The sequence below is a fragment of the Thermobia domestica genome, chromosome 7, assembly GCF_964235325.1.
Source record: "Thermobia domestica chromosome 7, izTheDome1.hap1.1, whole genome shotgun sequence".
Taxonomy (NCBI): domain Eukaryota; kingdom Metazoa; phylum Arthropoda; class Insecta; order Zygentoma; family Lepismatidae; genus Thermobia; species Thermobia domestica.
The window spans coordinates 36,383,432-36,397,532 of NC_137460.1; the positions used below are offsets into that span (position 1 = coordinate 36,383,432).

A 14,101-nucleotide genomic window follows, 5' to 3' on the forward strand; every position below is an offset into this window, starting at 1 on the left:
AGGGATGGCATTTCTATAAAATGCAAGTAACAAGTCTGAATGACAAACATAATTGACGTAGAAAAATGAAATAAAATCTTTAACAGGGTGTCTACTAAAATTCCAAAATGAAATTTTGTGACCTTTTCTTTACCAAATCACAAAATTTCCTAACATTTTCAAGAGCGAATTTCGGTGCGAATTAGGCCGAATTTTCATCCATGCGATAGAAACGTACTTTGCTTGCGATTTGGTAGCGTCTAAAGCCGACCACAGACATTTTTGGTGGTGAATTTTGACGTTTTATAGAACAAAATTTTCCAATCTGTACTTACATTTATAGTTAAAAAAAAAAAAAAAAAATCGTGACCCAAATGCTAAATTTCGTAACTTTCATGACCGTTTTATTATTTCGTGACATTCGTGACTCTCGTGATCGATAGACACCCTATTTAACGTTCCACGCGTTTTTTTTTTTTGGGGGGGGGGGCTAAATGAGTAGGATAATTAATGAAGGTACAAAATCAAAAATAATTGGTGGAATGAGATAGCGGAAGAACCTCGAGGAAACTAACCAACATGATGTTGTCCACCACAAACTCACAAGGCCTGAAACAGAACACCACAGATCTCTCTCATCAAAGGTGAACGCACTATCATGCGACGAGGTGGATGAAAAAGCTACTTGCTCAGCTGAATCGGTTCTCTTTTCCGACAACATTTGCTTTAGTTCATCAGTGAAGAGTTTTAAACACTAGAATATGTGTTATCGGAGCAAGACAAATTCTCAATTCAAAAAGGCAGAATGTTAGAAAGCTAATGGTTAGTGTGGTCTCTGGGTAGAATAGATAATTGGATGGACCTTCATTGGCGAAGCCTGAATGGAGAACAATATCTGTATTTTAAGATATTACAAAGACGGTATTTTCGCTTATGTTGATGTGGAAGAACTTTTGTAGCCTTTAACCAGATGGGATCGCCCTTTACTGTTAGCTGGTCAATTAGTTTGGATCGACCACAATGGCAAGTTGAATGATTACTCGCTCCGCAATTCTCGGGGGGCGCGGTGGCTCAGTGGTAGAGCGTTCACCTCCGGTGTTTGGGGTCCCTGGTTCGATCCCAGCTCGTGCCGTGTGGACTTTGTGGTGGACAAACACCGTGCTCGTGAGTTTTCTCGGGGTTCTCCCGTTTCCTCCCACTTTCTTCATTCCATCATTTCATTCATTTCTCATTATCACCGTCTCCTTTCGCCTAACCGGTATAACCGTGGGACGTAAAACTTAAAGACTTCATTTCATTTTTTTCGCTCCGCAATTCTCATACTCCTTCACTTTATTTTTAGGGTTATCGTAAGTTATTATGTTCCAAAAATTTAAAGCAGGAATTGCAACAATTAGAGATTCGCATTTTGACATTTGCTGCAGTCACCGAATATCTTCCAGCTTGTGTGTAGCAACTGGCAGGTTACATTCATATGTATAGATGGTTTCAGAACGAGAGAACCTCGATTCCTGGAATTTGCACAGAACAGAGACACAGCTCTGTCCCTTGTCAACAGGCCATAAATCCAAGAAAACAAAGTTGCCAAACCTTCCCTTTTCTCCAAATTTCTTTCATTTATCACAACAAGTAATAACATTGTGTCTTTATTTCTCACTTGTTTTCCTTTCTTTTTTCTTTCTTGTTTCTTCTTCTACCTAATGACATCGGACATCTGGCAACATCTACCAACCACCATCCTAACAAGGGGAGGGTTGCCCTTTTGGTAGTGGAAAATAAAATCTTTAAGTTTTACGTCTCACGATTATGCCGGTTAGGCTAAAGAAAAACGATGATAATGACAGATGAATGAAATGATGGAATGAAGAAGGTGTGGGAGGAAACGGAAGAACCCCGAGAAAACCCACGCACACGGTCTTTGTCCACCACAAAGCTCACTTGGCACGAGCTGAGATCAAACCAGGGACACCATACACCAGAGGTGAACGCTCTACCACTGAACCACCGCGGCCTCACTCTTTTGGTAGTGGTTATGAGACACGGCTCTTATGTTTTGAAAATGACAATACCTGGTTCTCGAAGGCCGCCTATTATGCACACTGACATTTCTTCTGTATGGAAACACTGTAAATGCGCGTATTTAAAACATTTAACACAAATTCCTAAATGAACTGACGATGAATATTTATTAATCAAATACTAACTTAAACTTTCTTAAACAGCCGCATTATTAATTTATTCGTATACATTTCGATTACTCCTACTCATCATCATCAGTACGTGATAATTAAGGAATCTTTAACATTGATTCGTGTATTCATATATTGAAAATTTTTAGACTAAAAAAAAATATTAAACTTAGTTCACAGCAGAACAAGTGAAACTTACACTCCAATAAATCACTTCGGAGGTTGATGAAATTCTGTATTACAATCGTTTCTTTCTTTTCACGTCTTAGGTTAACTAACTTGTAAATAAGTAATTCACTAATTCTGCCTCCATAATCTAAAAAGCATACCTGAGCTTAAATTACCGAAATAAAATAATATGAGATACTACATCATGTTGTAATATCGAAACGTATACGAATAAATTATTAATATGGGTGTTTAAGCGCAGTTCAGGGTTAGAAGATTTAACGCAAGTTTACAATAGAAAAGATTACTTGTGTTTCGAAAATTACCTCGGATGTCGCCTCATCTTGTTTGTCAGCATGGTCCTCAACAGACTGTTGTGTCTTCGTCTCAGATGCTGATGATGATAACGAAGTTCCTGAAGTTGATTTCTGTACACTATGATACGTCGTCGTCTGGGAGCCTTCTTGATCCGTTTCACTAAGTTTAATTTGCTGAGCCTGCAACTGAGTTATTTTAATTCTACATTAAACTTTTATGTATATTAATTATCCTTTAATCAATTAGTTTATGTTATTTAATCAATTATGGATATATCTTTGCCTTTATCATTTATGTCTTTACAATTAAGTTTCCAAGCAAAAGCAGCGACAGTAACGACTGTCCAATTAAAGGTCTGCAATGCACATGGGCCCGTTGTAGCTTGGGAAGCATTGTTTTCGCGCTCGATTCTAGCCATAGGAACAAAATACACATTTCTGATTGGCTGGAGTTATCTGTTGGCCCGCCCCGTAGTATACACGTTAATTGAAGCTGCACAACTTGAGTGTGACATAATGTAACGTGGTATTATCATGGGGACAAAAGTGGAATAAAATGAGATTTGGCGGGACTTCTAAGCCCTTCGCTCGCTAACGCTCGCTCAGCTATGTTTCGTACCTTAAGTAATAAAGTTTTGGGGCAATAAAGTTATGTGAGAAGTGGAAAAAATTACTACGTGACATTACGTCACGATTGGATGGTGCAGGCACGTAGCCAGGATTTCGTAATAGGGGGAGTCCATGACGAAATACTGTAGTTATCGCAGCAGGGGCTCGATCATTCTAAACTACTTTAATGGCAACATATATTGGTTCGTTTAACCAGGGTTTCCTAATGGGGTAGGGGAGAGGGCGTGACATGAAATACTGCGGTTGCACATCAGAGGCTCGATCAATCTAAACTATTTTACTGGCAACATTTTTCTCGAGTAAAAGATATTTTAAAAAATGTATTGAAAAAGATATAGTCTTCCGAGGTCATTCAAACTCGGTTCTTGTCTTCTTTCTTCTTCTTTTTCTTATTTCATTTAATGCCTCAAGGATAGCAACGAGATCTCTTTCGGCAGTAAAGACATCCTATAAAATGGATTAGTGTTGCCACGAAATTGGAATTTTCTTTAACAAGTGTAACTGGAATCTATTTTGCCAGACTCATTATTGGTGATTGTGGGCATTTCTTAAGTTCTACCTGAGAGTCATCTGATCGAACCGGTTTATCGATCGTAATTTTGTAGTCCATAGATTAGCATGGAGCTAGATGGAATTTGGAATGCTCCGTTACAATAATATCCATTTTTAACTTGACCTCCCCCCCCCCCTCGTTTCCTCCATACAAAGCTCCTAATAAGAAAGAGTACCCAAACACTTGCTGTAGCTTTTTATTTTTAACGCAGATTCTTCTTTTTCTCGTTTCTTTTTCTTTCATCCTTCCTTAATTTTTTTATTTATAGTTTCGAAGAGTGGGGTCCGGATCCCCTGGACCCACCCCTTGGCTACGTGCCTGGATGATGCAACTTCAATGTAAATTTAACTACATCGCAACAATTTTCCTGTAAACTATCTTTAAATATAACTCAATAATATCTATTTCAAGTACGTACCAACTTCACTGCTTCTTGGACAGCAGCAATGGCTGCAGTAGCCGCAGTTTGTGTCGATATCATCTGAATTTCACGTGCGGACATGGTCTGCAATAAAGAATTATTATTACTTAATAATATTTCTTCTTTTAAAAATCTTAATAACAAATAATATATAAAAACAAAAAGATACACAAAAGTTGAGATTCCGAGACGCTCAGTAGTCAGCAACTGTGCCTTTTCCTCGTAAGGTTCAGGGTTTGGGTTCGATCTCTAACGGAAAGACCTAAATTTGAAATTTTATAATAGTCTACCAAATAATACCAATTTTTTAAAGAATCCTTTCATAATGTTTAAGTGTCTGGTATCTTAATCTGAAGGTTAAAGATAAGTTAAGTTTAAATAAGCTGTAATGAAGATTTGTGCTTATTCATGTTTGCTTTTCTTCTTTCTTCACTTGTTGTACTTGTGCGTGTGTGTGTGTTTTGTTAAAAGTACCACTTTCTTCTTCTTCTTCTTCTTTTTTTTTAATCATCTTACTGTATACCTGTATTTTTGTTGTATATAACCGAATCTTTTGACTCAATTGATTGTATGTTTTTTGTATAACTAAATGTATTCCTTGACAAGAGTTAGGTGGTAGAGCAGCAGTATGCTGAACCTCGCCCGCTTGAATAAAGCCTTTTTCAATTCAATTCAATTCAAATTATCCCCCTTTCCCCTTTCATATTATAGGTCACATTTCTCAACATTTTGTCTTATATACAACCTAAGGAACAGAGAGATTATTTATATAAAATTCAAGATTGTATTCCTAATAATTTCAAAGATCTGATGAATGACACAAAAAACCTTTCTAGTCTTCTCCCCCCCCCCCATCCCCCATCCGTAGGAGTCGTATTTCGCAAAATTCCATCTTATTTACAGCTCAATGTATAAGGACAATATTTCTACAAGAGTTGAAGAGTCTATATCCAACAACTTGAAAGATTTTGTGATAAATGAATCAGTGAGTGTCTGAGAATTTCATATATTTTCCTCAAGAACAAGGGAAGCACAATATAATGGGAAAGGAAGTGGCTTGGAACCTGTGTATTAGGTACCATCCCGGTATTTGCCACGTGTGAATGAGGAAATCGTAGGAAAAAACATCACACAGGATGGTTTGCCTGAAAAAACCATTACAACTTTTCGACTGAGGTGTTCCCACCGGGAATCGAACCCGGAAACTCTCACACCAAAAGTGAGTGTTAGAGACTACGCTACGCAGGGCTACTACATCAAGAAGAAATCAATAAATCAAATCATTAAAATTGCAGTAAATTTCAAAGAAAAGAGAAAAATAATTCCCTATGGAATTCAATAGGACAAAAAGAAAGATGGCACAGGTACAGCTAATAAGCCATAATGCAGATACTCCCCTTTCCCTAATTACATCTGCTGTTCGTATTAGAAGCAAGTGAAGTTCTAATTCTCACGTGGGAACTTTTACTATGATAAGTAACATACAAGGAATAATTAAATAAGAGTCGAGAATGACAAAGTACTTTTTCGAAGATAACATACCTTAGCTTCAGACAACTTCTTCGCAGCTTCTGCTGTCAACTTAGCTGCCTCCGCTTGTGTTTTAGCTATCTCCAACGAATCATATTTTGTGTGACAGATACTCTTCCTCACTTCTTCCAGCAACTGTTCCACTTTCTGTTGTTCCCGTTCAAACGCTCTCTCCATTTCTCGTCTTTCTTCAGAGGTCTTCTTGTGAAGGGCATGTAGTTCTTCACTATGCAGTTGTTGCATACCCTGTACATTAAAATAAAACTGTACTTTTCAGTATGTAATGTAAATGATGGTGATAATTGATAACATTCTATGCAATGGCATAACTATCAAATGATAACAATTGAACATCACTCTATTTCTTTTTAAATCATACAAATCACAGACCGGCAATCTGTTCTCAGTACCAAGAGGCAATCTACGAGAGACTAAGTAGTTACGGTTGCAAAACTTGTGAAACAAATTTCTATATAATCTATATACAAGGTGAACCAAAAGTAGGTATACAGATCAGCATTGATCAAGTATGACATTTTAATTTATTAAGGAAATGAATTTATTTGCTTTGATTTGGTGTAAGGTATAAGTGAAAATACATTAAGAACAGATAAGGAAGAAAGCAAGTCAATATCCGTATGGCTAATAATAAGTAAATGATATAAAATGTCATGACCGATCAGTATGGGACTGTATCCCTACTTTTGGGCTACGCTGTAGACAAAAATGGAAGTGATTGTGTTTGTGACTTCATATCTCTCGAACCACCCAACCGATCTCGATTACATTTTCAACATACATCAGATTCGGGCCTAGCATGGTTTTTAGGGAGGGATGGGAGCGAGATATTTAAAAATGATCGAAAATGACCGATATTAGAGTCCAATCCATAGTTTTCGTGGTCGCTGAGATGAACAGTGACACTTCCGATGACGTTTAAATCCAAATTCAGCCCTATTCTCCCCATGCAAAGAACGGATATTCTGCTAGTTGCTTATAAAAATCACAACTGAAGCATAAGTAAACATTAATATTAGAATTACACGGAATTCGTCCAATGTCAAAGTTCCGAATGGTTTCGATAAGATATATTTTCTTCAGCGGTTAAATCAAAACCTCAACACAAATACGTCAAATTGATGTTCATTTGTTACTATTACGATTTATATAACCAATATTTTTCACTTTCACTAATGTCGTCTACAATATCAAGAGCTTATTAATAACAATAATATCTTTATTTGTCCATGGTGTAAACACATCATAGGCAAAAATACAGCACTTCATTAAAACCATCACAGAATCATTTACAACGGACTTTATGTCCTTTAGGCTAAAGGAGAGGGGTTATTTATAAAACTAAATAACTATAAAATAATTGATGGAATGAGACTACGGAAGGAAACGGTAATTTTTAGGAATTAGATTTCTGGGCTTTCGGATTGTATGGCCATGTGAGCCCATCACGTATGAGGGATGACGTCCCTCGGCGATTACACTGTCTGGGGAGAGGGAAGGAAGGAAGCGGCCTGGGACCTATATGCTAGGTACCATCCCGGCATTTGCCTGGTGTGAATGAGGAAAACCCAGGAAGGGTGACCAGAAGAAGCTTTTACAATTTTCCGATCGAATGTCCTCACCAATAATCGAACCCGCGAACGCTCGCACGGGAAGAAACAGGAAAACCCCAAGAAAATCTACGGGTACAATCAGTGGCGGATCCAAGAGGGGGCTGTAGTGGTTATAGCCCCCTCCCTTGACGCTCAGGTATACACTGGATAAAATGAGCTTCAATCCTGTTTACACTGAATAAAGCGTCAAACTATGGTTTAACCCCTTCCTTGATCATATCCTGGATCCGCCACTGGGTACAATGTTGTTCATCACAATACCGAAACCAGTAATCACCTTAATGTACAGACCATACATCATTCAATTTCAAAATGCCGTCTGGTTGGTTTAAACCCTTCGGGGCTTCGTACCAGGAATTTGTTATTATTATTATTATTATTATTATTAAATAAATCCTGTTACCTGTATAGTTTGAGCAAGCGCTGTTGTTCCTTGTTCTGCCAAAGTGATAGCTCTCAGTTTATCAACTTCGGTCAGGCGTCGTAGTGATTCTTCCACGGAATCAAGAAGATTTAATTCGGTTTGAAACTGTAGATGCAGAGCAGTTGGTGGCTTTGAAAGAGAACAAAAATAACAGTAAATATAGAGCAAAAAAAATAACATCATATCTTCTTTAGTTTCTGAATATTAAAACTGTAAAAACAGAGTACACAATTATAAACAAATAAAGACTTTCCGGAGGAAAAGTGCTTGTGTGTCATGCGAACTGTAGCAAGGTTATATAGGTGCAAAATATACGATACAATGTTTACATTTGAAATCATATATTGTCAATATAATAAATGAAGTAAACAAAAATCTTGGTTCATTTTTAGAATTAGTAGAGTTTAATACAGCAGCTACTCTTCAAACATTATATGTTCACCCCATGCTAGATAATGTAACCCTTGTGTACAAACCAGACACAAAATAAACTTACTAAAAATAGAAAAAAGGGTCAAAATTTCTGAGTTATACTACTTCTAAACAAAAAACATTTTCCCTAGAACTTAAAACTGTTATTCACTAGATAGGATTACGAAACTATAACCCTTAAGCATGATATAGTTGTATAAAACTCTAGACTGGTGCAACGAATTGCTTTCGACCTTTCAAATAAGTGTACTTAGTAGAGAAACATGCACATAGAAATAAATAAAATCTTTTACTGTACAAAAGCATGGACGAATATGCTAAGTTTGGTACCAGTTTGGAGATTGATTGTAATCTCCAGTAGACGACTGAAGAAAAGCACAAGTAATATAAGTATTTATATTGACTGCCTTACAAGGTTTAGATGTGAAATTGTAAATATAAAGAGTTTCGGGTAGTAGGGACGAACATAAAGGCTTGTTTCGTGAAAATGCGCTCTAAACGGCCAAAATAATCATACATTTATTTTGAAACTATGGGAAAGACGAACGACTTCCACAAACTATACACATAGCCACAACTGGCTGGCACGAAGCAGTTCGCAAATATCTTTCAGTTTTACGTCCCACGGTTATACTGTGTAAGCTAAAAGAGACGGTAATGATGAGTATGAATGAAATAGTGGTACAAACGTGTAAGAGAAATGTAATTGTAGGATGTTAAAACTTCCTCACTTAAAGTACAGGGCAGGTTGAGTGCTTCCTGCAACTAAGGCGTTATGCTTTAAATGAATTATACTTGTCAGTGCGACAGCTTCAAAAGCAAGTCGAGCCCATTTTCTGAACACGAATCTCCACATGGAAGAGGGGTATGATGGGGACACCGGTAGAACGCTTAACTATAATGCGAAGGGTTTCTAATTGCATCCTATGTCATGAAAGTTTGTAGTACGGTATATCGTGCCTTTTTATATTTTCTTTCTTCAAAGTTTTCCTTTTAATTACACTTACAATCTACGAATTGTTTTGGACTGGATTTGATTTGATTTTGGGGTCCGGTTCAGTATTGAGGCTATATGAGACGTGGACCTACAGTTTAACGTGGGATCCGAACCATATAAGCTCCAGCCGTGAATCAAACCTGGATCTCCCACACCACAGGTGCATACGCTAACCACATAGCCAAGAATGAACTCATCAATTCACTTATTGACATATTATTTGCCTTTTTTAGCCTAGACAGCTTAACCATGCAATGGGATGTGTCATATCATTTCATGTTTCAATATTTGAAACAAAATACAGACAGACAGAAAGAAAAAAAGAAAAGAAAGAAAGAAAAAGAAAACTCTAAGGAAAAAAATCATTTATTAGGCTACATAAGATAAAAATAGCAGTGCCGCATCAGTATGGCGTTTAGCTACTAACGAGACAACTCGGGTTCAATTCCCAATTGGGGATACAATTTAGTCTCTTTCTTTTTAACCCTCGTTCACGAGGTCACCAGCTTCTATCAAATGGCTATTTGGGGAGATCTGGAAGATAAGACGGCTGGCATTTTTGCCGATCCCAAACGTTTCAGTATTCGCGCGTTATCTAGCCAGTTGTTTTAAGTTGGTCATGTAAAATGTACAGAGAAATTTGGGCAAGTCTTTAATTTGTCCATTTGATGTCGAGAACAAAACCCAACCAACCCCTGCGGGGCTTCTAATCCGTTCCTACTACTATCCGCTCCTTTAGTAGTCAATATCTATTATGCACTGGTCGATCTACTGAAATTCTCTATCGGCTGAAAAACATTCCTCATTCCTGATTTCGATTCCACGTAGTTAAAACGAAAAGAAAAACAAGGAAAGAAAGACCGAGAGAAAAGTAGAGGAAAGAAACCGAAGGAAAAGAAAAAATAAAAAAGAAAACAAAAGGAAAAGAAAGGAAAACGAAAGAAAACCAAGAAAAAGAATGAAAAGAAGAGAGAATAAAAAATAAAGTGAGAGGTAGGAAAAAGAAAAGGGAAAAAGAACGAAAGAAAAAAGGAAGCAAAAAGAAAGTGAGAAAGAAAACTAAGAAAAAGAAGGATAAAGAAAATAGAATAAAGAAATAAAGAGGTAGGAAAAAGAAAAGGGGGAAAGAACGAAAGAAAAAGGAAAAAGAAAGCGAAAAGGAAAGAGAAAGGAAACCAGGAAAAAACAAAGAAATAAAGTGAGGTAGGAAAAAAGAAAAAGAACGCGAAAAAGGAAACCAAGAAAAAGGAAAAAAGAGAATAAAGAAATAGAGAGGTAGGAAATAGAAAAGAAAGAAAATATAAAGGAACGAAAGAAAAAGGAAAAGCGAAAAAGAAAGTGAAAAAGACCAAGAAAAAGAAGGAAAAAGAAGAGAATAAAGAAATATGGAGAGGTAGGAAAAATAAAGGGAAGGAAATAGAAAGCAAAAAACAAAGTGAGAAAGGAAATCAGGAAAAAGAAAAGAGCATAAAGAAATAAAGGAAAGATAGGAAAAAGAAAGAAAAAAAGGAAGGAAATGAACGAAAGGAAAAGGAGGAAAAGAAAGCGAAAAAGGAAACCAAGAAAAAAAGGAAAAAGAAAAGAATAAAGTGAGAGGGGTAGGAAAAAGAAAGGAAGAAGAAAGTGAGAAAGAAAACCAAGAAAAAGAAGTAAAGAGAATAAAGAAATAAAGTGAGAGGTACGAGAAAGAAAAGAAAGGAAAAGAAGAACCAAAGAAAAAGGAAGGAAAAAAGCGAAAAAGAAAGTGAGAAAGGAAACCAAAAAAGGAAAAAGAAAAGAAAAGGTGAGAGAGGCAGGAAAAAGAAAAAAAAGAAAAGGTGAAAAGAACGAACGAAGAAGGAAGGAAAGGAAGTGAGAGAAAGCCAGACAGATAGAAACAACGACAGGTTGACAGAAAAATAAAATTAAAGATAAGGGAAGGAAGAAAGGAAAGAAAAATAAATACATAAATACTTACTAAACGTGGCTCTGCCTGCTTTCCACTCTCAGATGACTCTGTATAAGGAGTACGACGAGCTTCTTCTGCATTACTAACTTCTTTAACATGTGTCCTCTTGTCACCGGATCTACTCGAGCTTCGACTAGTACGAGCTGACGAGGTCAATTCCTGTACTTGAGCTGAAGTCAGACGATTGCTTTCTGATCCTTTCTCGGAAGAGGTTCGAGAATTAGACTTCTTTACCTTATTACTACCACTTGATGTTACCTCCTTTACAGAATTTTTGAGAGACTTTTCTGTTTCACTGCTCGCTATATTTTCTTCAATGGTAGTGGTCGTTGCTTCGCCTGACAGACTAGTTTTTACACGTTCTGCACTCTTTCTTTCAGAGCTTCTTGATTTTGAAGAGCTTCTGCTCCTCCGTACGTCTGGTTTCTCTACACATGATTGTACACTTGCCACTTCTGTACTTGACGAACTTCTAAGTTTGAGTCGGGGCGATAATTTTAGATCAGTAGGAAGCTTTAAAGATTCAATTTTACTCTGTTTTGATTCTGTTATGGCACTGGGAATAGAAACCGAACTTTCTGATTCCGATTCAGAGCTAGTTATTCTCTGTAGTTCGGAACTAGTTATCCGGTCTTCCTTTTTCGGAAACAAAGTTACACTGGGAGGAATCAAGCTACTGGCTTCGGTTCTGCCGAGCTGAAGAGACAAAGAAGTCGATTGTGCTCGAACCTGCTCTGTTTTAATAGAAGAAATAGTCGAACACAAGTCTGCTTTTGTACTCGTGGTGTTATTAAGTTCTTCCACAATTTCATTCTCTTTATGAGTTGAAGCTGGAACGCTTGACTCAGTCGTATATTCTTTCACGGGTTGGAACCGTTCACTTGTTTCTTTTCCTATGGACGACTGAATAGAAATTTCAAATTCATGAATGTCCATCTCGCTGTCCGATAGCGGGCCCATTGAAATTTCAGTGTCTTCAAAATCACTCTCATACTTGTACTCCTCAGGGGTTTTCGACTTACGATCTTTGTTTGTTTCTTTCACATTTTCTTCTTGCTTCGCAACTAAACTATCTTTCTCTTTCTTCTCTTCACTTTGCTTCATTTCTTTCCGCTGGTCATCTTGTAAGTTTTTTACAGATTTTTGAGGTATTTGCAGTAGCTCGTCATTTCCAATAATTGAAGTCTGTGCACTTGCTTCAACTCGCTCTGGCCTTTTTTCAAAGTTTGGCAATGGAAGAACAGGTACTAGAGGCGATTTTCCTTTGCTGTCAAATAACAAACGGATTTTCTTTCTTACCACCTGCACAAAATTGAAAGGATATGGCTCTAGAGAAGGTTCCTGCATTAAAAATGGAATGGACAATTCAGGACGATCCGGCTGTTTAAAACACTGCCTTGGCATTTGTTCATCTTCTTTTCTTGCCGATTTGGAAAGTTTCTACAAAATAAATGGAAAGTACATTAGTATAATATGTTATACATATTACCTAACACATACATATACATATTGTCAATTACATTGCGTTAAACTAGATCAAATATTTCAATTCTAGTAGTTTCAGAATTTAACTCCTTTTATTTTAATACCCTTTCTCCGATTGTTTGAACTAATAGCAGAAATTTGTTTCCAGAAAGAAAGTTTAGATAAGGATAATCTAGAGAGGAAACGGAAGATAACTATCTTCGCTACGCTCATATTCAAGGGTGCCTCCCCTCTCGAAAGAGCTTTGGCGTGACTTCCAAGTTTATCTTTTTCCCTCAATGTACTAAGTTTTACCCCAAATTTGTAATTCTATCCCAAGTTTATCTTTTTCCCCTCAATTTACTATTTTTTACCCCAAATTTACAATTCTCTACCGAAATTTACTTGTTTTCAGTGAAAAATTAAGTCCACTTTTCTCAAGTAATCTCATAGTCGTAGTGCTCTTTTCACACACCATTTATTTTTTTAATTAGTGAATAACTTGATCAAAAATTTAGGAAGTGAACCAGGTATTATCTATTGTATAAAATGTTATTAAGTGAATTAATTTATTATTAGAACCCCTTTCATATAATGAAGAAATTTGAACGAACTATAACTGAGACGTCATACACTGCATGTCTATAAGAAATGGTTTGTAAACAGCTATTAGTTCATTTAATAGTATTTTCCAGTTACAACATGACTACCTTTCCAAGTTTTTGATGCTGTCTTTAAGTGGTTCACTAAAATTCACTTAAAAAATGGCACTGAGCGTAGCGAAAAACTTTAAAACTTAAAAAAAAACACTCAAAAATCATCACGGTAGGATAAAAAATAAACAAATAAATAAAATCGTCAGTGGAAGATCAATCTATCCAATTACCATTTAATATAGACAAAATCTGTGCATTCTTGTTTAGAGTAACAAATACACAAATAACTAGCAAAATTGTATGTACTATTTTTACTTCAAAATATTCCAAACCCTCTTTTTGGAACAAAATAAAATTAAAATAAAACATAAGAGAAATACTTAGATTTATTTATATGATACACTTAAAGGCTGCATATCTAAAGCTTTTGGTTCTGTATATTCTTGAAATTCTACAGTTTTATATAACCACCATTACAGTTTATTCAGTCCTCCGGTTCTCTGCATTTTTCATAAGAGGGATTCAACATATGAAGGGTATGAGGCAAGAACATGGTAACCCACAACTTTACTATTTTAAGGAATTAGAGATTTTTCTGCTGCACAATCCATTTTGAAAGTCGGAAAGCTGATTTTTCACATAAGACTATACATGAAGGACAGTGTTAATAATAATAAGTAAACAATACACAGAGTCAGTTACCTCTTTGAATATCTTTAAGCCAGGCTTTTCTGACCATGATGCAATAATAGGGCAAATATA

General features: G+C 36.4%; 1 protein-coding gene across 2 annotated transcripts in view; it reads right to left on the minus strand.

Moving 5' to 3' along the window:
* The window catches only part of LOC145690007 (uncharacterized), an 865,423-nt gene that overhangs the window by 161,867 nt on the left and 689,455 nt on the right, over window positions 1-14,101 (minus strand). For both annotated transcript variants that reach the window (XM_081764484.1, XM_081764482.1), the window contains 5 exons: window positions 11,229-12,659; window positions 7,822-7,971; window positions 5,800-6,033; window positions 4,255-4,341; window positions 2,663-2,839 (listed from right to left, as the gene is read on the minus strand). In XM_081764484.1, the coding sequence (XP_081620610.1) occupies window positions 2,663-2,839; window positions 4,255-4,341; window positions 5,800-6,033; window positions 7,822-7,971; window positions 11,229-12,659 (2,079 nt within the window). The remainder of the gene's footprint in view (window positions 1-2,662; window positions 2,840-4,254; window positions 4,342-5,799; window positions 6,034-7,821; window positions 7,972-11,228; window positions 12,660-14,101) is intronic.